This window comes from Zeugodacus cucurbitae, chromosome 3, assembly GCF_028554725.1.
Source record: "Zeugodacus cucurbitae isolate PBARC_wt_2022May chromosome 3, idZeuCucr1.2, whole genome shotgun sequence".
NCBI classification, from domain to species: Eukaryota; Metazoa; Arthropoda; class Insecta; order Diptera; family Tephritidae; genus Zeugodacus; species Zeugodacus cucurbitae.
The window spans coordinates 46,563,694-46,590,379 of NC_071668.1; the positions used below are offsets into that span (position 1 = coordinate 46,563,694).

Genomic DNA, 26,686 nt, shown 5'->3' on the forward strand with positions numbered 1-26,686 from the left:
AAATAAAGGAAATTTGTTTAAAACAATTAATTGACTTGAAGCTCCATGACATGATAAGAATACTCTAGTTGGTTTGATTTACGTAGACATAGACATAAATAGAGCATATGCGAAAAGGAGGATGCAAAAACATCTATACATAAACACACAAAAAATAAACATGTTGTTTATATAGAAAGGCCTAAGTATGCAGACATAAAAATGAGGACACCACGTGTTAGACGCATACAAATACAATGACCTGTTTATTAAACGTATAAAATATTGTAAAAATTACAAGTTAAGCTTAGCCAAGTAATATACAAACATACGCATATGTACATGCATACTTACATAGATTTTAAAATTAAAACATATATACTTATCAGAATAACGGTACACAAGTAGTTATTCTTTGAAGTTTTTGCGTATAAGTATTCGAGCATGCTTGTATTTTGAATATTTACACAAACAAAAACAAATAGAATGAAACTTGCATATGAACGGAGGTACTTATACGCATACATTGGACGGATTACACTGATGTTTGGAGTTGATCACTACACGCACGTAGATAATTCACTTAAAATTAAACGTATTAACTCTAGCATATTTCTCAATACAAATAATTGAGAACATATAAATACAATACAAAAACAAAAATATTCACCAGCTCAAAATATTTGCTTTCTACAAATTTTTATTAGCTCCAGAAAAATAATTTCGGCTGAAAGTCCGTAAAATTACGCTTAATAAGTAATATTAGTATTCATATTACATGTATTCTTATATTACAAAAAAAAAATAAAATTATTATATATACATAGTTTTTAGTGTCGCATGTATGACAATGCATTCAATTTATTTTATTTTTTTTTAAATTAATTACAAAATTTCGTTTAGATATATTCCATATGTTTGAATTCATTTATAAGAATTTCAGCTTAATGGAAAAAGTTATTTATTTATAAATATAAATACAATATTTATATAGATAAAAAAATATTTGGTTTTGGAAGAATATTCGGTCATATGAAAAAATAATCAATTACAGTTGATCTTCCATGCATGATGGGATACCGACGGCAAGAGCCAAATAATAGCAAAGTACAACTGTGCACAAATCTATATATTGCGGGCTTTTGAAAATTAATGAAAATTATATAACTCGAAGTCTCTCTAACTCGAAGTTTTTTTGTGGATTATAGTGATTCGAGTTAGAGAAGTTCCACTGTATGTCAATAATACACTTGAAGGCAACGAAAAAGTTATGCAAATAAAGTTAGATGTGCGGTATACTTCTATCAATTTAATTTAAGCCAGTATTATTTTTTGATTCGCCACTTTGAAGGTATTTGCGGCAGTTATTTGCATTATAAATCTTCAAAATTTGGCAAAAAGTTGAACATTTATACTCTGGTGGATTTTTAAATACAATTCCTATATTAAAAGAAACACTTTTTGTAGTTCAATGGCGTAATATAACTGAGGCCCGGATATATTTACATACATCACCGAAAGCTTGACTGTTCGTGAATATGTTCTAGTTGTTTTTATAGAAAAGCGTTCGATTCGTTGTTTAGATTTTATATAATTCGAAACTACATGTAAGGTAGTGAAGGTAAAACATTTGTTTAAGCACGTCTTTAGTCATGTGCCAGGATTTTTCTTATTTCGTAATTGAATTATACATAAGCCTATCGATGATAAATATGTAGATGATAATTTTTTTCACACATATTTCACAAAAAAAGCTGGCATAAAACAGTTAGGTTACATACCTTTCAGCCTTTGATAGAAATTTGTATATGTTTAGTATAAAATTGGTAAATATCCTCAATAAACATCATAACTCCTCGAAAAATTCTTCGCACATAACGGTAAAGTTAAGAAATTTCAAACTATTTCATTTACACTCTCTAAGTGAGGATTTCAACAGCCACGACAATAGAATTTGGACGGACCTCCTCACTTAGAGAGCTGTTTCTTAAACCGATGTCTGGGGCACACCTTCAATGACTTGTGTTCGCGCTTGAGGCTTCGGCTGCGTTTGAGCAGATGTCGTGATTTGTGCTGAGCGTTGCACCTGCGGTGCAGTCGTTAATGTGGTTGTTGTGGTGTGCGTACGTGCGCTGGGCACCGGCGTTGTGCTGCGACTGTTCGCTGTGCCCACACTAGTGTGTGCTGTGCTTGTGGAGGCTATATTAGCTGTTGATTTAGGCTTATAACTTGCAGGCTCTGGTGCGGCTGAGATCGTAGCTGTTGTAGTTGTTATTAGTGGTGTGCTTGATATTGGTGTAGGCGTGTTCACGTCACGTGTTAATAAACGTTTCTCTTCTAGATTTTGTCGATTCGGTTGTTGTGCAATGGAGGCTGTACCATTATTTAGAGCGCCCGCGCGAGTAGGACGAGTACTGCTCAAGTTGCTGCTCAACGTGCCGCCATTCGTTTCTTTTAATGAAATCGCCGACTTTAAGGACGATTGACTGCCCGATTTGTGTGTCATAGTCAATGAGCTAGGCGATCGAATGGATGTTGTATCGGTATGTATTTTACTGGCAAGCGTCTTGGTTGATGGTGAATCACGATATTCGTAGATATTGTCACGTGACCTTAGCGCGTGATGATTGGCCACCATGTGTGCATTGTCCACACCGCTTTGGCCGTCATCAGGCAGTTCCGTACCGTCAGGATTTATAAAAACATCATCATCATAAAAGTCAGATCGCCTGTATTAGCACAGAATAACAGAGAATCAAAATTTAGAAAATTAAAATTAGCATATAATAAACAGGAATCTTTCTGAACCGAAGTCATCTATTTAGATAAAACATATTATGTTAATTACATATCTTACATAATTACCGTTGTAATAATATAATGCGTACACAAATAATATAATGCCAAGATGAGAATTGAAAATAATGAGCTTCAATATGTGGGAGCTAAGAGAATATAGACTGATATCGCACATACATATTTGAATGAGATATCATGGATACTATTTGTACATTCTAAGGTTTATCGTGATGTCTTTGTTGTTGCTTGGAATTGAAATTATAAATTAACAACAATTGCGAAGTTTATGTTTAGCAGCATTGAAAGTTATGCTGAAAGGTGATCATTACCCGATTCCCCTTTCTAATGGAGACGATGAATGTATCGGGTGATCCCAGTAGCGGTCTTAGGTCCTAGCTGAGGCCAACATTTAAAAGGGATAATGCCTAAGAATGCTCGCTCGAATGATACTAAACGTTCCCCATTTAATTTGAATTTTCTGTGTTTTTTCTTTAAGAAATTAGGGAACCACGAAATGGACAGGCTTTTAAATGCTAAAAGAAGGTCTTTGGTATTTCAAATAGCACAGTGTTGTCAACTCCGTTAGACTTTTATGACACAATCTATCAAACATCATTTATGTAGGCATACGGATGGACAGATTATGTTGTGGAAAAACGTAAAAATCGAGCTACCTATGTTTAATGACAGACCATTACTCACCTTTTGGCATTCCGCCACATAATACAACAGATGACCACTAAGACGATGAGGAAAAAGCATGCTACTGACATAGACCAAAAAGCGATTTGCAACGGTTCTTTAGGTTCCCACCAAAATTCCGTTGTGGGTGGATAAGTAGGTACTAATACTCCAATCACCGTTGGCAAATATTGTGTCCAAAATGCACATTCGGTTTGGCGATAATTGAGCAATATTGACGAGTTAAAAGTCGTATTAATATTCAAGTAACGCAGTTCTCCCTGGTAGGCGCGCTGGAAATGTAAGCCTAATACTTGTTGAGGCGTAGGGTTACTGCAAATAAAAATAAAACAAGTTAGGAAAGGCTAAGTTCGAGTGCAACCGAACATTTTATACTCTCGCAATTTATTGAAGACATTTTATTAATATAACACACAAATTTACTCATAAATTTGGCATAAATTTGAATAGAGTAACGAAAATCGTCATACATAGATATGAGGGCTGAGGTAATTTCTGAACCGATTTCATTCATTTTCACCAGCAAGGTACACTTTGTCCAAGACTATACGCTAACTTAATTTTGCTAAGATATCTCACATATAAACCAATACATATGTGCGGAATAAAGCCCACCGTATTTTTGTAAAACCTATAATAAGTAATATGGGAGCTAGGAGATGTTAAGACTCGATTTTAAGAATTTTTGGAACAGAACACTATTAGAAGAAAATAATTTCCTCTGAATTATTCAACATGATCGATATCTGGGGACTTGAAAAGTTATAGTCCGTTTTCGACAATTTTTTCAGAAATGAAGCCAGAGATGATATACACTATTTGTGTAAAGTTTTATTCCGCTATTTTCATTGGTTCCGTATGTATATATTATACAGTGAAGGAATTCAAAATTGAGTTCTAAGGAAAGTAGTCGTGGTTGTGAACCGATTTCGCCCATTTTTTGTCCGATTTATCAGGGTGTCAAGAAAATATTATATACCGAATTTCATCTCTCGGTCGAGTAGTTCCTGAGATATGGTTTTTGACCCATAAGTGGGCGATGCCACGGCCATTTTCCATTTTGTAAAAAAATCTGATTGCAGCTTCCTTCTGCTATTTCTTCTGTAAAATTTAGTATTTCTAACGTTTTTAGTTAGTGAGTTAACTCACTTTTAGTAATTTTCAACCTAACCTTTGTATGGGAGATGGGAGTGGTTATTATCCTATTTCAACTATTTTCATGGTGTGTGGTGGGATTCGTATGAGAATTGACTGCAGGAAGTTATATTGCTTCATTGGTTTGCGAGATATATACAAATAACCGATTTGGGGGCGGGGCTACTCCCACTTTCCCAAAAAAATTACATCCAAATATGCCCCTTCCTAGTGCGATCCTTTATTCCAAATTTTACTGTTATAACGATATTTATTTTCGTCATTTTGTGGGCGTGGCAATGGTCTGATTTTGCAATGGTCATTTTCGAAAGCAACCCTCTCACGGTCCCAAGGAACATGTGTTCCAAGTTTCATTAAGATATCTAAATTTTTACTCTAGTTATCGCTTGCACAGACAGACGGACGGACAGATATCCAGGTTTTCAACTCCACTCGTCATCCTGATCATTTATATATATATAACCCCATATCTATCTCTTTTATTTCCTGGTGACACAAACAACTGTTAGGTGAACAAAACTATAATACTCTGTGCAACATGTTGCGAGAGTATAAAAATGATAAAATAACACTATTTTTATTATGAATGTCTAAAAGTGGATAAAATTGAGTATTTTCGGAGAAAATGAGGAAATTTTTTTTTGTTAAATGAGAACAATGTGTTTGATATGGTTTATGATAGCGTGACTCACCCATATCTAGCGAAATTTGAATAGGTTTGCATGAAGAAATGGCTCATGTTGCGATCGTTGTCGGTCCACATGTTCCGCTGCAAATGATCCTTCTTCGGAAAGAATTCAGTATCCATGAATGGTGCGCCAGTAAGAAAGTAGTGTTCTATATCGTGTGGATATTTTCGCCATTGTGGATAGTTTAAAGCCTCTACAGTCGTGTTTAGAACGTACATATAGACCGGTATACGCTGTTCCAAAAGTAATTTCACCATTTTGTCAACCGGAGCACGGTAATACAAATCGGAAAGCATATTAATGTATTGGTCACGTATTATCGAATTATTGTTGGGATCTGGCCAGTAGGTGTACATGTATTTGATGGCTTCATAAACACCATTTGGATTTAGTGTGTAATTGTAGCGAAAGACATGTTCGCGTATTTTCTGATCAAAAAATTTACCATCAATTTCGTAGTAAGGCCCTAACGATTCATTTTGTGCTACAAAAAAGGCTGCCTCTTGTGTCGTCACGCCAGTCATATATTGTATGCCACGATTGAAATGACCTTGCCGTATGAGACTCTCAGGCGTTTGTGTAAGGAAGCGCCAGTCCTTTTCGCGCCAACCTTCATACCAATCATCCCCGGGCACTGTGAAATTGTGATCCAACACTGGACCCCAAGCAAAGGTGCCTACTTGTGGTGGAAACTCCGCATTGCCCAACTCATAAAAGCTACGTCCAGTCCGTAGACAATTAACTAATTTCCATGACGATTCAATGGAACAGCCTAGTAATTGGCCCAAGACACGACTCGTATTCTGTGCACGATATTTATCTTGAATTAGCGCCCAGTCGGACATAGCTGCACCCGATTGGGCAATAACTCGTTTCACAATATTCTTAGTTTGCGGTGCAACCATTAAAAGACCCGCAGACGCTGCGCCAGCACCAGGCCCAAACAAGGTAATCGATTCACGATCGCCGTTGAAGAATTCAACATTGTCATATATCCACTTGAGCGCCATAACTTGATCTAATATTCCATAGTTTCCAGGCGAGTTTTCATCGGCCGTGGATAAAAATCCCAGTGCACCAAGTCTATAATTTATAGTCACAACAACCACATCATAGAATGAGGCGAGTATATGACCTTGGAAGTGATTCGAGGCGCCATGCACGAATTCTCCACCATGAATGTACACCATAACGGGATATTTTTGTGCGACACCAGCTCCTGTCTGTAAAATAATCGAATATACATAATTACATATAAGTGTATGCAAATACATAGAAGAATAGTTGTTTACCTTTGGCGAAAAAATATTCAAGTAAAGACAATCTTCATCCATATCCATAACACCCTTGGTAGCGCCAGTGTAGCGTACCGGTTGTGGGCATGCCGGTCCATAATCAACAGCTTGCAACAACTGCCAACCACGGTGCAATCGCGGTGGCTTAAAGCGACCTTCGAAGGTGGGTGGCAAGGCGTAGGGGATACCCAAGAAAACTGAGCACTCGCCCATAACGCGGTCGACGGTTGAGTGGTATGGCCTGTAGAAGGACTTGGGATCGGGATTGTCATACATGTAGACCTTGAAGCCCTGCACTTGTCCATAATTGGTCGTAACAAATACATCGCGGTCTAATGTAAGTGAGTCACGTCGTTGTTTGCCCTGCAAATCTTCACGCCAGCCAGCCAAAATGCCAGGGAAGGGTGTATGTGCCGCGTTGGGGTTATTCTGCATAATAAATGTTAATTAAATGATGAATATCCAAACACTATGTATGCATGTGTACATGTATGCTTGCCCATGCATGGCATTGATTATATGAGTCATTAAGTTGTCATAGATTTTCTTATTAAGAATTTCATGACGGATAAGATCAAGTGGCTGATTGATCTATGGTTCAATTACTTTACTTTCAAATTTAAAGTCTTTCGTTTGTACGCAATGCTCGTATTCTGTCAAACAAAACAAATTTACTAACTTCCGCTCCAATAAATATTTAAAAACATTTTATAGGGTCATTTTAACATATACAAAAGGTACTTCCGAACGTATTTTCTTCTTCTGCGAAAATAAATAAATGTTTTCACATTATTTCTGGCTGCTTAGTACAATAAATGGTGTCATCTAGCCATACCCAAGATCTGTGTTAGATCCCTATTCCGAACAACAGCTTACACAGCTTTTTGACACCATACGTCCAGTCAGGCAATATAAACTTGTAAATATATAATATATAATTTTTATACAATCGCAACATGTTGCACAAAGTAAATAATTTTGTTCATATAACGGTTGTTAGTTAGATATATGTATAATATATATATCAAAATGATCAGGATGGCGGGTAGACGGGCGATATTCTAAAACTTGTAAAGAGCTACAATTAAGCAACATAAATAAAGTTATGAAAGTAATATTTGGTACAAAGGATCGGGAAGGGCCCGCTATATCAACCAAACTTTCTATGGTCATTTCCTTTAGTCACCTTATTATGCAGCATGAACACGAATAAAATCGGATTATAACCACGCCTACCTCCCATACAAAGGATATGCAGAAAACTTCTTAAAGTCCTTTAATTCAGTAAGGAAAAATACCAGAAACCCTTAAATCCTTTGAAGAAAGGCTGCACCCAAATATGTATACAAAATTTTAAATAAACGTGGCTCCGCCCACTTCAACGAAAATTCGGTTATAACATTCCCTTGGCATCCCATGAAACCACGCCTACTTTCCCTATACCAGCATTTTGGAAACCATCTGATTCGTTCACATTACAATATATGTATAAGTTTAACACCAGTGAAGATATCGGAACAAAATTTTGCACAAATACTGGATTTATAATGTGACATAGACCGTTTAAAAATTTCCCAAATCGGACCATTACTTTTCAAGGCCCCATGTATCGAACATGAGGACCTCGAAGCTTAAGGCTAATTTTTTATTGAAAATATTGGTTAATCTCTCAGATATTCTAAAAAAATTCAAAGATATGTGTACCTTTTAATAGTCTGTCTCTGTGCCAAAATTGGACAAAATCAGTGTAATATTTCTTCTAGCCCCTATATGCCTCATATACGGTTTTCAAACTTCCGGTGGCATTTATAAAGTATATATCGCTTAATATGTTAAAAATCTTAACCAAAGGAAGTGATTCATGGATATAATGCAGCTTGGTGGTGGTAATTTAGTACCGTTAGTAATATCAGATTTCATAAAATAGCAGTAATCTATAACAACATTATAGTTTTTTTGTTCATTAAAGCGAGTATGGTGACTGTTTTCATTCCACATACTATTTATTCGAATGATTATTGTCAAAATTGTCAGCCCTTACTAGTTTTCAAGTCACTCCAAAGTAAATTAGTAGATGCTGGATATCTATCACAAATATAAACATACACACATACATATGTATGTATGTATGTACTCGTATATGTTCAATGAACATGAGCTTTGAAGTTTAAGTATTTTTTTTAAACAATCATAAAACTTGCAATGGTCAGATGTCAGAACATTCTGTGATCTCGATAATGTGAAAATCCAATTAATTCGTTGACATCAATTGATCAGCAACTGTATGTGTTTTTTAAGAATTGAATACATCCATGTGCTATAAATACACACAATAAGTTCTTTGTTGTAAAATTAGATTTCTGTCAAATGCTTATTGAATGCATGCTCACTTTGGCACTGAAATCTTCGTATGCCTAGCGTTAATATTTGATAACTTGATTATTCTCATTGGGGTCGAAGTGAGCACACGGAAATATTCAATAAGCTTATAAAACACAAGTAACACAGTGGATAAAGTATATTTATACCCTTAACAGGGTATATTAAGTTTGTCACAAGGTTCGTAACACCCAAAATGAAGCGTAGGAGGCCCTATAAAGTATATATATAAATGATCAGTATGATGAACTGAGTCGATTTAGCCATGTCCGTCTGTCTGTCTGTATATATACGAACTAGTCCTTTAGATTTTAAGATATCGTTTTGAAATTTTGCAAATGTTATTTTCTCTTCAAGAAGCTGTTCATTTGTCGGAACTGCATGCTTCACGAAATTTGCTGTGAGTTATTGTTCATAGAAATAATTTAATCTCCGAAAAAATTGTTCAGATCGGTTCACTATAGCATATAGCTGCCATACAAACTGAACGATCGGAATCAATGGCTTGTATGGAAAACTTCCACATTTTACTACATATCTTCACGAAATTTGGTGTGAGTTATTGTTCATAGAAATAATATAATCTCATAATCTCCTAAGAAATTTTTCAGATCGGTTAACTATATAACCTTAATGTTTCTAGCAAACAACCCGGCTAAAAAGAATTAGTAAAATGTTTTCTTTTTTTATACTCTCACAACAAAGGTGCTAGAGAGTATTATAGTTTTGTTCACATAACGGTTGTTTGTAACGCCCAAAACTAAACGAGTTAGATATAGGGTTATATATACCAAAGTGATTAGGGTGAAGAGTGGAGTTCAAATCCGAATGTCTGTCTGTCCGTCCGTCCGTCCGTCTGTGCAAGCTGTAACTTGAGTAAAAATTAAGATATCTTAATGAAACTTGGCACACTTATTTCTTGGCACCATAGGAAGGTTGAAAATGAGCAAAATCGGACCACTGCCACGCCCACAAAATGGCGAAAACCGAAAACAAATAAAGTGCCCTAACTAAGCCATAAATAAAGCTATGGAAATAAAATTTAGTATAAAGGATCGCACTATGAAGGGGCATATTTGGATGTAATTTTTTTGGGGAGGTGGGTGTTGCCCCGCCCCAAATAGGTTTTTTGTACATATCTCGGAAACCAATAGAGCTATATAAACCAAACTTTATGCAGTCGTTTTCTTAGCCACTTCTTAATACAGTCCAAAAATGAAAGAAATCGGATAATAACCACGCCCACCTCCCATTCAAAGGTTAGGTTGAAAATTACTAAAAGTGGGTTAACTCACTAACGAAAAACGATTTTTTTACAAAATGGAAAATGGGCGTGGGCGTCGCCCACTTATGGGTCAAAAACCATATCTCAGGAACTACTCGACCGATTTCAATGAAACTTTTTTTGTAATAGTTTCCTTACATACCAATGATATGTTGTGAAAATAGGCCAAATCGCTTCACAACCACGCCTACTTCCTATATACCAGAACTTTGAAGACGATCTGAATCGTATACTTTACAATATATAAAGTAAGCACTAGTGAAGATATCGGTGCAGAACTTTGCACAAATACTATGTTTATAGTGTGGCAGCCCCATTCTAAAAATCGCCGAAATCGGACCATAGGTTTTTAAGGCCCCATATATCGAACACGACGACCTCGGTGCTTCTAACCTAATATTATAGGTTTCCAACTTTCAATGGACTTTATACAATATATATGACGAATATATGGGTATTATATAAAATGTTCGGTTACACCCGAACTTAGCCCTTCCTTAATTGTTTTTACTTACTTTTTCTTACGTCTTTAGATTTGCTTAAATGCACCTGTGGAGGGTATATCAGCTTCGGTACAGCCGAAGTTAACGTTTTTTCTTGTTTTCATATGATTTCAAAATTTGAAAATAATTTATAACAATTTACGTGTATATTAAGCGCAAATCATCTTTGTATTCAAGTTGGTAAAAATTACTCAATATAATGTTAATAGTTGATAACATATAACATTTAGTTTCCTAAATAAAATAGGGTCAAAACTTATCCACCGCCATAAATTATAAATCATCTTACTCATACTTATCTGTGTATGGGTGCTGACAGAGTTTAAAGTTATGTTATATTGGAATTTCGTCAATTGTAACATAAGAATGTTAAAATTATATTATGTACCCAATTTATATCAAATAGGTATGTATAAATTTTTAAACACTTGTTATATCCCTTCTTTGTTTAACTAATAAATCAAACTTTCTGGAGTAATTTCCCCAAAGCACTTCATTAACTTCGAACTGCGAAGGAGAGAGACAGGTGGCGCACTATCGTCGATTCGGCTATAACCGGCTAAACGGTTGCAACGCCAATCACATACATACTTCATTATGGATGAAATCGGATTATAACCACGCCCACCTCTCAAACAACAACTTAAGCTATATCAACATTGATAATAGCAAAATCGGTTCACAACTACTACCTACTTTCCATATACCACAATTTTGAAGTCCAACTGATTCTTTCACTTTACAATATACTATGTATAAATTAAGCTCCAGTGAAGATATCGTAATAACAAAAAAAAAACAGATGTATACCTTCTAAAAGTGTGCGTCTGTGCTATAAATTGGCAAAATCACGCCAATATTTCCTCTAGCCATATACCTCATTCTTGGATTTTCAAACTTCCGGTGGACTTTATACCCTATACAAATATCGGTTAGTATATGAGAAATGAGTATATAAAATTAAGTAAACGTAAAATCTTCGATATGAATTAACTTGGTGACGAAAATGACAGTGATCTGTCCAGGAATTACACAAGTAATGATTTTTGTTTCCTAATGGACTTCATTCCGATTATGTGAATCAAATTGTGTGTTATCTTAATTAAAATAAATAAAGAAATTGCGAGAGTATAATATATTCAGGTAACTAATATGTATTGAATATACAGTGGAACTTCCATAACTCGAACTTCTATAACTCGAAGATCTTCATAACTCACTCACTTGAATTGGCAACAGCGTTTAGAAGCCAAATTTCATACAAATTTCCTTCCCTAACTCGATTTTCTATAACTCGAAGTTCTCCATAACACGAACATTTGAAGTGGCAATAGAAGGCAACTTTCATACAAATTTCCTTCCATAAGTCGAACTTTTTGGTCAGGGCAAAATACAAAATTTAAAATTTTTCTATCGAGGTAGAATTTTAGAAGAGGGACTCTAGGTATATCGTATGGAGGAGTACAAAAAATATGATATTAATCTAATGATCTTCATAAATCATGTAACAAAAGCATGGAATACAAACGTTAAGAGCCAAACAATTGCAAACTGCAACAAACAAAATTTAGAATACATGTTTTAAAGTTTTATGAATATAAAACTTTTTGCGATTGAATAAATAAAACTGGGTATAAATCTATATTTTACTGCTTTTTGAAAAATTATATTTTTTAATGAGAATTCTATAACTCGAAGTCTGTCTAACTGGCAGTTTTTTTGTGGATTATGGTGATTCGAATCAGAGAAGTTCCACTGTATCTATTTTTGTCCTAATATACTATGTATGTCATGAGGCTGATTCATAAGATAATAACGTCTGTGATATGACTGCTGTCTAAAAAGCTTGAAACATATGCTTTGTTCGAAGAAATTCTTTCATGTATAACGACTTACCGGATCAAATCGAAATCGATCTTCGTTGGGCATTCCCTGCGGATACTGTCCAGGTGAATTTCTACCAGGATAGTTCGTACCATATCCATTAGGTAAGTAGTGTCCATAACGACGATCATTAAATATGTATGTTCTAGAAAATTTAAAGCTTTTAACTAGAGTCTATATTATCTTAATATTTGTTTGTTTTGTATTTTACCTGTAGTCAGGATCGCCTGGGTTCGGCCAATTGTAGTCATTGACACCGGGCCGTGAGAAGAAGCGCGGATCCCGAGTTTGCGCTGTAATACCGCAAAGGCTGCTTAAGACTAAATAGAAGGCTATAGCTAATAACGTAGTTGGCTTCAGTTTATCACGGTATTTAAAATTTTGTATTCGAATGACTTTTGTACTTTTGAGCAATTGAGCGACAGCTTTTTGGGCAGCATTGTCGCTTGTATGGTGTTGTCGACACACTTGTTCTTTCTTATGTAGGATTGTCCTTTTCTTTTCGGTGATCATATTATATATTTGGAAAAGGGCAGCTGCCTTTTGTGATATAGTGTAATCAGATGGCGAAATATTTCGAATGCATGGGAATGGATTGGTGATAATCGATGTCTGAAATTAAAATTTAAAGTTACAAAGTTTGTATGAAAAAATGTCGCGAATGTAGAATTCAGACAATTTAATAGTTTTATTCAAATAACGGTTGTTTGTAACACCTAAATCTATGTTATTATAATCCACAAAAAAACTTCGAGTTAGAGAGACTTCGAGTGACACACCATTGGACCCAAAGTCAACTAGAATCATGCAGATCGCTATATATAGTATATGGAACTACGGTATCTCATAGACTATTTTCACTCAATTTCGCCAACAAGCTACATTATATTCAAGGTTTTCCATTTAATTAATTTTGCTAAGATACATATCTCACATATTAACCGATATTTACGGCATAAAGTCCACCGTAAGTTTAGAAATCCCTATAGAAGGTATATGGAGGTTAGGGGAAATATTGACCCGATTCATTTTTGGCACAGAGGCACAATATTAGAAGGAAAATATTTCCTCTACATTTCTATAAAATATCCGAAAGATTTGCCGATCATAGGCACCAAGGACTTCTGTTCGATATCTAGGTCCTTGAAATGTTACAAACAGATTTCGACAATTTTTAGGCGATGGCATACCTCTAATAAAATGGAATGTTGTAAAGAGCTAATTGAGTCCAAGGCATATATTATAAGTGTATATGATACCAAAAAATTTTTGTAATCGATTCATAATTTTATCGAATAAGGAATATTAGATAGTAATTTACACATTCGACAAGCTTTAATAACTATAGAAATGAATATGCTTTACTATATACGTATGGTATTTGGCAATTTAAAAATATTATAACATTTCTAAAGTTGACAATTTCCGATAGGGTACATACATACGTACTTATCATTGAACATATGAATGAATGAAATTCATATGCAAGTGTTCACCTTGCTTTATAGTCATGTACTTAATTTTTGTAATACATTTCCATATGTATGTATGTAAGTATCGTTATCGCAATAACTTTGTTTTATCGTGACATTTATTTAGCTTCTGTGATTCATTCCTTACTCAGCTTATAGTGTGAACAGCAAAGGGAAAATCTTAAACCAACGTGCCTTTTGTGGTTGGTAAAAGAGTTAATGAAAGATACGATGAAATGGCTTTTTATATTAAAATATATGTATTGTTACCATATTCATTATTAATAGAAACCATTCTGATAAACCGCGTCGCCAGGTGCTGTGGTACAACGAGTCCACATCCATTTTATGAAAATAAGTGTGTAATTAAATAATATTTAAAATTACCGTGTACTAAAAACAACATAAGAGTGCATTTTTCCTTTCTCTATTTTCACTCACAACGTCACACGCCCATCTAATTTTATGGCGTTCGTTAATTAGAATACGAAAACTTTGATATATTGCACATTTTCAATGTAGTTGCAATTAAGTTCGTTTAACAGATATAAATATCACTGACGATACATAACAACAAGGTAATATTTCGAGTTTATGATTCAAATTTTTATTCGTATTTAATAAAAACAGATCTAAATATTCAAAATGTTTTTAACTGTCCAAGTGTTTCAACTCACTTTCTTCCATACACTTCGACAATTTGGACAATACTCATTAAGAATTTCAGAAGGACCAACACTTATCAAGCTCACAAGAGATCCATAGATCCAGCTATAGAACGCAAAACGACAACTTTCTGTGTACTTTTTAGCGACCTCATCGACTCTGCAGTTTATTGCAGATCTGCTATCGGATTGAATACTCACATCTATGAAGGAGGCCATACTACTGTGTAATACATCGATTGTTACCTTAATGATTATCGACCCTACTTGAAAGATACTGCAGTGGTCTCCTAGCCTGAAACAATGTACACATGTTTGATGTAGAGTATTTACATATGATTTCACATCCGAACTTTCCCCTAAATACTATCCATCCTTATATGTGTACATTTCATTTATAAAAGGAGGCGATCATGATGTGATAGACGGAAGACATGTCTCCAGTGTTTTAGACGTGCGTACGCTCCGAGGACCAAATATAGACTCGGATCATTATCTGGTTGTAGCGAAGATACACACCCGCCTCTGTGCAGCAAAGAACGCTCGTCAACAAACCCAAGGAAGGTTCGTCGTCGAAAAGCTGACACACAACAGACAGCCAAAAAATACTCTACTCGACTTACACTCCTGCTCTCTGAGAGTACTCATCTGCATCTCGGTATAAGGGAACTGTGGAACGGCATCTCAAACTCACTGCGTACCGCTGCAGCCGAAACAATTGGATTTCGGCAACAACATAAACGAGCTGGTACGGCGAGGATTGCCGCCTCGCAGCGGAAACGACCACAACACGTGCGGGATGGGATAGATAGCGAGAGCTGAAGATTTGCAGACAAAAAAAGAAAGAGGCCGAAATGCGTGAGTGCGAAGAGCTTGAGAAGCTGGCCGTCAGAGGTAATGCGCGAAAGTTTTATGAAAAAATGAAGCGACTTAATGAAGGTTTCAAGACCGGAGCATCCTCATGTAGAGACCAAAGTGGTAATCTGGTAACCGATGTCCAGGGCATACTGTGTTTATGGAGGGAATTCTTCTCCGACCTGTTGAATGGCAGTGAAAGTGCAACACCAGGAGATGGCGAACCCGATTCCCCAATCGATGACGATGGAACAATTGCTCCACTACCCGACCATGAAAAAATTCGAATAGCAATTACCCGCCTGAAGAACAACAAAGCGGCGGGGCCGATAGATTACCTTACGAGCTATTCAAATACGGCGGCGAAGAACTGATAAGGTGCAATCTTCTTTACAGAATATGGTAAAAAAAAGCAAGCCTGACGATTGGAATCTCAGTATGCTCTATCTAATCCATAAAAAGGGATATCCCACAATCTGTGCCAATTACCGTGGGATAAGCCTTCTAAATATCGCCTATAAATAAAAACCACAACTGACTAGATTTTCACCATGCGCCAAATCTTGGAGAAGACCCGTGAAAAGAGGATCGACACACACCATCTTTTTGTCGATTTTAAAGCTTTCGACAGCACGAAAAGGAGTTTCCTTTATGCCGCGATGTCTGAATTTGGTATCCCCGCAAAACTAATTCGGCTGTGTAAGTTGACGTTGACCAACACCATAAGCTCCGTCATGATTGGGAAGGACCTCTCCGAGCCCTTCGATGCCAAACGAGGTTTCAGACAAGGTGACTATCGTGTGACTTCTTTAACTTGATGCTGGAAAAAATTATACGAGCTACAGAGATAAACAGAGAAGGTACAATCTTCTATAAACGTGTACAGCTGCTGGCGTACGTCGATGATATTGATATCATCGGAAGCATCAACCGCGCTATTAGTACTGCTTTTTCCCGCCTGGATAAGGAAGCGAAGCGAATGGGTCTGGAGGTGAATGAGGACAAGACGAAATATCTTCAACGAAATATCAGTCAACGCATTCGAGTCTTGGCTCCCACGTCACTGTTGACAGTCATAACTTCGAAGTCGTAGATAACTTCGTATACCTGGGAACCAGTATCAACAATACCAACAATGCCATCCTCGAAATCTAGCGCATAATCACTCTTGCCAACAGGTGCTACTTTGGATTGAGTACGCAATTGAAAAGTAAAGTCCTCTCCCTACGAACCAAAATCAAACTTTACAAGTCGCTTATCATTCCCGTCCTGCCTTATGGTGCAGAAGCTTGGACGATGTCAGCATCAGATGAGACGACACTAAGAGTTTTCGAGAGGAACATTTTACGCAAGATTTATGGTCCTCAGAACATTGGCAACGGCGAATACCGCAGACGATGGAACGATGAGCTGTGTGAGCTATATGACGACATTGACATGGTCATGTTGTCCGAATGGACGAAAACACTCCAGCTCTGAAAGTGTTCAATGCAGTACCCGCCGTGGAAGGCCTCGACTCCGTTGGAAGGACCAGGTGGAGAGCGACCGGGTTACACTTGGGATCTCCAACTGGCGCCGAACTGCGAAGGAATGATCGCTATCATCGATTCGGCTATAACCGGCTAAACGGTTTCAAAGCCAATCACATACATACATAGACAGTTTAATTTATTTAATAAGCTAAAAGTTTTATGCACATACGTTAAAACATGTGTTCATGCCAGATGAACACAACCCTGCATTGTCCTATAAACTCGTCTAAATACGAATTAAAGGACAATGCAATAATGTACAACAGCGCCAACATAGCTTGCGAAGAGAAATAAGAAGTACACAACAACAAGAATAACAACCCAAGAAGAGAAGAAGAATCCACGGACGGACAAAAAGGCGCCAAAACAAGTGAGATCACCGCGGATCACTCAACCACCCCTAGAGCACCAGGAGATAACACACCCAACCAACGCGGGATTACCCACCCATTCAACAGGTTATAAATATACATTTAATATTACCTTAAATCTAAGATTGAATTATAATCTAACCCACACACACACCCACTCGTTTGTAAACTAACACACACAAATGGTATATCATTTATACCCCACTCACCCAAATACACAAAACTTAAATTATATCAAAACTAATCATCTTATTTTATTTGGCACACCGGCAACTCAACGTCGAGTACCTCGACATTTTGGTCCTTCGAGCCGGATTAGTGCCCGATAAACTAGGAACCCACCCAATTAACCACCACTTGGACAAGCAGGATTTGGATATTCATCGACCCACCAACAACAATAGCATCGTTGGAATAACCCGCCTGCAATTCCTACCGCAACAACAAAAACAGGTCAAACCCTTGCCAACCCAACTCAACAAAAAAAAAAATATTGTAAGTAAAGTGACCCTAATTTATTTAAATAAATTTATTTTAAACATAATTTACAAGTGCGAAACGGAATAGAAGTGTAAAAAGGCAAATATTGCATTTAACGCGTATTAAATACAAAATATTTGCAAATTCGTTTTTACCATATTCCGCTTTGCGCTTTGTATAACACGTACACGAATATACATATTTACTAACATATTTTCCGAGAGCTCTCCTCTCAAAAAATATACATACATACACGTATATACTTATTTGCATTACCTGCTCTGCTCAGAGCATTGCTAGTGCAAGCAGAACAAACTGCACTGCAGCCAAAATACCCGGTAGGAAAAATTAGCAAAGACCCATTAGGAAATTTTTTGTTCATCGGAACTTAAAAATTTTCGCGACCCAAACTCAAATATTGTGTACATACAGACACAAAGAAAAAAAATATTTTAACAATTAACCCTCTAACCACCCAGAGGACAAAACAAACCAAAAATAATTTTACCCGCCACATTTCGGAATTCGCCTTTTTTGCTATTTAAATAAAGAGAAATAAAGTTTAAATTTATAAATCGTTTCATTTCTATTTCAATTCTTACGACCCAATTTAATAGAAAAAATGGAAGACTTTAAATTTTGTATTTCCGATTTGTTCGAATACATTGAGGAACATTACGACACCCTACCCGAAGATGAGTCAGTCCATACTCTTGAAATAAAAAGAGTTGAACTCAATGCCATTTACGATAAGGCAAACAAATCGTATGACGCTTTTCGCAGAGCCCCACACAAACCCGAGGATATAGACTTCGCTAAAGTCAAAGAAGAATTTAAAAAAGGACATAAATCATATCTCAAATGTTTGGGATCAATCAATCAAACTATTGATGATCTCAAGACCCCAATACCACTAAAGGAACCCGCTGCAGAAGAAAACTCATCGATGAACACAGAACCCTCAATGCAGCTACCCCCTTGTGACACAGATGTATTTTATGGCGATTTCGAAACATGGCCCTCATTCAGAGACATGTTTACGGCCATATATATACACAATCAAAAAATTAGTAACGTGGAGAGGCTCTTTCATCTTATTCAAAAAACCCGAGGAGAAGCAAGAGACATAGTCAAAAACGCCCCTTTAACAAATGATGGTTTCGTGATGGCCTGGAGGGACCTCGTATTACAATACGAAAATAAACGAGTACAAGTTAACGCGCAATTAAAAATATTGTTCAATTTACCCCACGCAACCCAAGAAAATGCAAGCGCGATCAAACACCTCCAGAGGACCGTCAACAATTGTCTTACGAATCTGCATAATATGTATATAGACACTAGTAGCTGGGACTCCATTTTAATATTCTTATGCGGATTGAAACTACCCAAGGCCCTACTTCATCAGTTTGAAGACACCCTAGAAGACAACTCAGAAATACCATCATGGAAAACATTCGATGCGTTTCTCACACATAAACATAAATCTATGGAAGCTGTAGAAAACCTGATTGACCCCGCTCCAGTTACCCCATCCAACAGTGGACCCTACAGAAAGGACAGGAAATTTAATAGCTTTTACCCAAACGTCTCTGGAATTTCGACCCTTCATTTTCTACACTCAACTGAAAACCCTACAAGACGGAGCAACTTCTCACATATATCTCAAAACAATGAGAGTTGTAAATTGTGTAGAACACAACATTCCATTCGAGAATGCCCGAAATTTTTACACATGAATGTGGAGACCCGAATATCCACCGTAAAAAATAATGGATACTGCTTTACCGATCACATTCTCCCCCGCAAGAACCAAGAGCCTCAAACCCGGCTCTTGATTCAAACCCAAACAGTACCTCCCAGGCCCACAATCTCAATACAAATCCGCAAGCCTACACAACCCTATTACAGTCCACTCAAAATAGAACCCAAGACCCACTCAACTCAAATAGGAAGCAGATTTTGTTAGGTACTGCTATAGTGCAAGTGTACAACAAAGGGAAATTATACACAGCCAGAGCACTCATAGACTCCGGGTCAGAAGCCACATTAATTTCTGAAAATTTCCAAAGAAGATTGGACATACCCACTACCCATAGAAATGCGCAAGTGATTGGATTAAACAACACAGTATCCGCAACAGCTAGCAAAACTTGCGAGCTCACCCTTCGATCACCAACAAATAAAGAGTTTACGATAACAACCCACGCGTTGATCTTAAAATCTTTAGCCGATAATTTACCCACTCACCCACTCGACTCAAAAATTGTCAATGCAAAATTCGGTTTTAGTTTAGCGGACCCATACTTCTACAAACCCAGACCCGTGGACATCATAATTGGTAGTGATTGGTACCCACGAATTGTACTCAGTGGAGTACAAAGGAATGTTTTTGGGACACTACTAGCCCAAGAAACAGAATTCGGCTGGATTCTGTCTGGTCCCACTCCCGAAATACCCATCTCACCCACGGTACTGTCATTCTTTAATAAAATGACCCCACACAATGACCCAAAAACAAAGCGGAGCCGTTATTCTGGCAAATCTAGAGGATGCGACCCTACACCAAATAAACATTACCCAGTATCGCAATTACCTTTGGACGGACTCTACCATTGGAAGCCCTCATGCTTACGCACAACCCTTGTGCCCCAACGAGGATATTCCAATGCACATAAAATCAAAAGGCCCATACACAACGTTGGATATAACAAAACGACCCACACGAAGCTAAATATTTTAACCCGAAGAATGTACCTGCAGGGAGAATACGACGCTTCGACCCAAAGAAAAAACTACACCCATTTCAACATTACTCTTTAACCCATATCAAGACCCTTAACTAATAAGTTTTATTCGCAGACCCTTCAAGGCGGCCGGGATGTTCATGCCAGATGAACACAACCCTGCATTGTCCTATAAACTCGTCTAAATACGAATTAAAGGACAATGCAATAATGTACAACAGCGCCAACATAGCTTGCGAAGAGAAATAAGAAGTACACAACAACAAGAATAACAACCCAAGAAGAGAAGAAGAATCCACGGACGGACAAAAAGGCGCCAAAACAAGTGAGATCACCGCGGATCACTCAACCACCCCTAGAGCACCAGGAGATAACACACCCAACCAACGCGGGATTACCCACCCATTCAACAGGTTATAAATATACATTTAATATTACCTTAAATCTAAGATTGAATTATAATCTAACCCACACACACACCCACTCGTTTGTAAACTAACACACACAAATGGTATATCATTTATACCCCACTCACCCAAATACACAAAACTTAAATTATATCAAAACTAATCATCTTATTTTATTTGGCACACCGGCAACTCAACGTCGAGTACCTCGACAACATGTATTGTGTAATTTTCTTGGTTGCACTTTGCCATTGTTTGGCTCTTGACATCTGTATCCCATTCCTCTGTTACATGATAAGTTTAATATCATATTTTTTGTTCGCCTCCATACGAATATAGGGACTCTTTTAAAATTCAGCCTCGATAGTAAGATTTTAAATTTTGTATTATGCCCTGGTTGAAAAGTTTGATTTGTGGAAGGAAATTTGTATGAAATTTGCCTTCTATTGCTACTTCAGGAGTACGACTTATGGAGAATTTCGAGTTATAGAAGTTCGAGTTATGGAAGTTCCACTGTATTTACAAGGGCGGTACGGAAGGTACCCGATGGATCAAATATTGCTAATTTACTATCGTGTACTATATTTTCAATCTCAACTGAATTTTTGAATGTTGTCCTTCGATGACTACCGTGGTTGTTCGTCGGTTTTTGATTACCGATCAAATTCAATTGGTTCCACGCCAATTTGAGGCTAATATAGAGATCACACAGAGAGATATAGATATCTGCAATACCTCCCAGAAACGTATTTTAAAACGGATTAAAGAATTTGGGCACCGCTCGGTCGCCTATATCGAGCTAATATGTGATTATTGAGGAATAAATCGCCATTTTTATACTCTCGCAACCTGTTGCACAGAGTATTATAGTTTTGTTCACATAACGGTTGTTTGTGTCACCAAGAAATAAAAGAGTTAGATATGGGGTTATATATATATAAATGATCAGGATGAAATCCGGAGTTGAAATCCGGATGTCTGTCCGTCCGTCAGTCCGTCCGTCCGTCCGTCGGTGCAAGCTGTAACTTGAGTAAAAATTTAGATATCTTAATGAAACTTGGAACACATGTTCCTTGGGACCATGAGAGGGTAGCTTTCGGAAATGAGCAAAATCGGTCCACTGCCACCAAACCAAAAACACATAAAGTGTCATAACTAAGCCATAAATAAAGTTATAACAGTAAAATTTGGAATAAAGGATAGCACTAGGAAGGGGCTTATTTGGATGTAATTTTTTTGAGGAAGTGGGCGTGGCCCCGCCCCCAAATCGGTTATTTGTATATATCTCGCAAACCAATGAAGCTATATAAACCAAACTTTCTGCAGTCGATTCTCTTACGTACCCCACCACACACCATGAAAATAGTTGAAATCGGATAATAACCACTAAATTACTAAAAGTGGGTTAACTCACTAACGAAAAACGTCAGAAACATTAAATTTCACATAAGAAATGGCAGATGGGAGCTGCACTCAGATTTTTTTACAAAATGGAAAATGTGCGTGGCGTCGCCCACTTATGGGTCAAAAACCATATCTCAGGAACTACTCGACCGATTTCAATGAAACTTGGTTTGTAATAGTTTCCTTACCTCCCAATAATATGTTGTGAAAATAGACCAAAACGCTTCACAACCACGCCTACTTCCTATATACCAGAACTTTGAAGACAATCTGAATTGTTTAAAGTAAATATAAAAGTAAGTACTAGTGAAGATATCGGTGCAGAACTTTGCACAAATACTACGTTTAGAGTATGGCAGCCCCATTCTAAAAATCGCCGAAATCGGACCATCGGTTTTTCAAGGCCCCATATATCGAACATGAGGACCTCGGTGCTTCTAACCTAATATTAGGGTTTCCAACTTTCAATGGACTTTATACAATATATATGACGAATATGTGGGTCAAATTGTGTATTATATAATATTAATTAAGTTAAATAAATAAATTGCGAGAGTATAAAATGTTCGGTTACTCCCGAACTTAGCCCTTCCTTACTTGTTTTTTATACTCTCGCAACAAATGTTGCTAAAGAGAGTATTATAGTTTTGTTCACATAACGGTTGTTTGTAACACCCAAAACTAAACGAGTTAGATATAGGGTTATATATACCAAAGTGATCAGGGTGAAGAGTGGAGTTCAAATCCGAATGTCTGTCTGTCCGTCCGTCCGTCTGTGCAAGCTGTAACTTGAGTAAATATTAAGATATCTTGATGAAACTTGGCACACTTATTTCTTGGCACCATAGGAAGGTTGCTTTCGAAAATGAGCAAAATCGGACCACTGCCACGCCCACAAAATGGCGAAAACCGAAAACACATAAAGTGCCATAACTAAGCCATAAATAAAGCTATGGAAATAAAATTTGGTATGAAGGATCGCACAATGAAAGGGCATATTTGGATGTAATTTGTTTAGGGAAGTGTGCGTGGCCCCGCCCCCTACTAAGTTTTTTGTACATATCTCGCAAGCCAACAGAGCTATATAAACCAAACTTTCTGCAGTCGTTTTTTTTTAGCCACTTCCTAATTCAGTCTAAAAATGAAAGAAATCGGATCATAACCACGCCCACCTCCCATACAAAAGTTAGGTTGAAAATTACTAAAAGTGGGTTAACTCATTAACGAAAAACGTCAGAAACACTAAATTTCACATAAGAAATGGCAGATGAAAGTTGCACTCTATTTTTTTTACAAAATGGAAAATGGGCGTGGCGTCGCCCACTTATGGGTCAAAAACCCTATCTCAGGAACTACTCAACCGATTTAATTAAACTTGGTTTGTAATAGTTTCCTTACATCCCAAAGATATGTTGTGAAAATAGGCCAAATCGCTTCACAACCACGCCTACTTCCTATATACCAGAACTTCGAAGACAATCTGAATCGTTTACTTTACAATATATAAAGTAAGTACTAGTGAAGATATCGGTGCAGAACTTTGCACAAATACTATGTTAATAGTGTGACAGCCCCATTCTAAAAATCGCCGAAATCGGACCATAGGTTTTTAAGGCCCCATATATCGAACACGAGGACCTCGGTGCTTCTAACCTAATATTATGGTTTCCAACTTTCAATGGACTTTATACAATATATATGACGAATATGTGAGTCAAATTGTGTATTATATAATATAAATAAAGTTAAATAAATAAATTGCGAGAGTATAAAATATTCGGTTACACCCGAACTTAGCCCTTCCTTACTTGTTCACAATTGCTTTTTGTAGTATATTTATCTTGAAAGCTACCTGTGCTCTCTTATTCAAAATTTATACGGATCTTAAGTTTATATTTATCAATTTCATGAATTATAAGTTGGTAAACAAGAAATTAATTAAACAATTTATATTTCCACTCCCTTATAATTATATACAGGTGTAACGAGTGCATATTGTAAACATATTACAGCACATTTACTGCAATTGTGGTGGAAATTGGCGGTGAAAAACAGGCATACACACTCACGTATTCACATATGTAGATATGTACTATTTTTATATTTATTTAATGGAAATTTTTTTTCAAAATTGTAAACCAAAAATATCGTTTCTATTACGTCTGTGTAAAAGAATATACAAATGTGTTCACCAAAGAGTTAGCTTTGTATTCAAACAAAATTGTAGAAGCAGAGCGCCGTAACCATTTGCGGCAACGCCCAAAATAGCGTTAAAATCGCGTTTGTTGACAACGGTTTCTTTAAGTTATTATTAACAATACAAAATACAAAAACACAACTACAGACACACACACAAACGGCGACTCATTCAAATTCACAATTGCGATCGCTTTGACAGCGCTGTTAGTAGTGCACTGAGTCTCACTTGTTTGATTCTTGCTAACGGCAGCAACGACGCCGCGGTGATGTGTTGGCCAACGCGACGAACCGAAAGTTACAACGTTCCATGAAAAGGGTTGACTTCTCACAGGTAGGCATGTGCCAGTGGCGCATAAAAGTCAAACACAACACACCTTCATTGGCAACACTACTACAACTATAGGCAAACGTAAATTCACATACACCAATGCACATATTCACATGCTGCGCACTCTCAAGTATCACTACTACACACAACGCACTTTTGTTAACACGCACACATTGTTACTCTTTTTAGGTAACTACGCTGGTGTGTGTTAGATATTGTGGAAAATTATTTACTCTTTCTTGCATAGCTTACATATATATACCGTTATTTTTTTGATATTTTAGTGATATTCAATACAATTATTTCCACCTCTTCGCAATCACAAATAATATTTTAATAAAAATGTCGCAAGAACACTAATATACACGACAAGTTAACCTTTCATATACGAGCACAACTGTCCACCGCCGCGAGTAATTTCCAACTGAATAGCTGGTTATAACACCGTACATTTGCTTAGTTACGTTTCTTAACTGCTCTCAGTAGCTAATGCTAAGTTGCAGTGCTTGCTGATTGGACTTAGCACGCTCGTGCGAGTACTTGCTTGCTACTCAGTTCGTTTGTGGCTTCCTCTCACATTAACCAACATTCAAAAGTTTCAGTTTGTTTACGCTTGGCTCTCCAACTCGTTAACTTGAAAATATCTTATTAGTCATTTTTTACTACTACTACGAGCGCTGGCAACCAATTGTTTGGCTGTTGCTAGAGATGCAGAAGAGACCAAATATGAAATCCCGAAACCAATTACATACTTGCTTTTACTATAGCAATTTAATTTTATAAAGATAGCATACAATTTCACCCGTATATTCGGCATAAAGTCCACTAGAATTACGTAAGTCACCAAGGCTCATTTTATGCATACGATCACTTAATTTTACTAAGACATCTCAGATATAAAGGGGAATGTATGACTCGAGTTTCAGTTTTTGGCAACGAGGCACATTATAAACGCACTTTTTTAAGAAAAAAAAACACAAAAAATTAAAATTTAATGCGAACGAAGATTCTTATGCATTTATTTTTTTTAACGATTATCTCTTTCAAATGTTAAATTTACATCTCAGATGGTCCATTCTTTGAGTCCAATTTTCGATGACACGTTCGAGCTTGTCGACTGGTAACTAACGAATGACACGCGTGATGTTTGATCTGAATCGAAGCGAGATTGTCCGCATATACTTTAAACTTTACATACCCCCACTGGAAAAAGTCTAACGGTATGATATCACACAAATCACATCAACCGTTGTTTTTCTGGATGAAATGACAGCTCTTGAATCTTTTCAGGTTGCTCTTCGTCCCAAATGCGGCTATTTTGCTTGTTTAAATACCCATTGAGCCAGAAAAGGTTCTCATCGCTGAATAGGTACTTTGCAACAGCCCATAGAGCGAAGCAATATCGCTTAGGGAGGTCGAGCGATTTCAGTTATTACACTTGCTGTATTTTGTACGCTTTCAATTTAAGATCTCGACGTTCGAGACAGAACGTGAATTTTCATAATAAAGTTGAACAATTTGTAAACGAATTGTGACATCACATTTCAAAATTTAGG

General features: G+C 36.8%; 1 protein-coding gene across 8 annotated transcripts; it reads right to left on the reverse strand.

The window, feature by feature from the left end:
* Positions 1–1,550: 1,550 nt before the first annotated feature.
* LOC105217973 (neuroligin-like protein glit-1) lies at positions 1,551–25,633 on the reverse strand. Of its 8 annotated transcripts, none has more exons than XM_011193262.3 (7): positions 25,509–25,633; positions 12,882–13,282; positions 12,683–12,815; positions 6,617–7,048; positions 5,328–6,547; positions 3,481–3,792; positions 1,551–2,708 (listed from the first exon to the last, which is right to left on the reverse strand). In XM_011193262.3, exons 2-7 carry the CDS (start codon positions 13,181–13,183, stop codon positions 1,967–1,969), a joined length of 3,141 nt encoding a protein of 1,046 aa, XP_011191564.1. In that variant the 5' UTR covers positions 13,184–13,282; positions 25,509–25,633; the 3' UTR covers positions 1,551–1,966. The 8 variants fall into 8 exon arrangements, with proteins under 8 accessions (XP_011191564.1, XP_011191565.1, XP_028899695.1 ...); XM_011193263.3 differs by having other exon boundaries at positions 25,440–25,595; XM_029043862.2 differs by having other exon boundaries at positions 25,364–25,566.
* Positions 25,634–26,686: the final 1,053 nt, after the last annotated feature.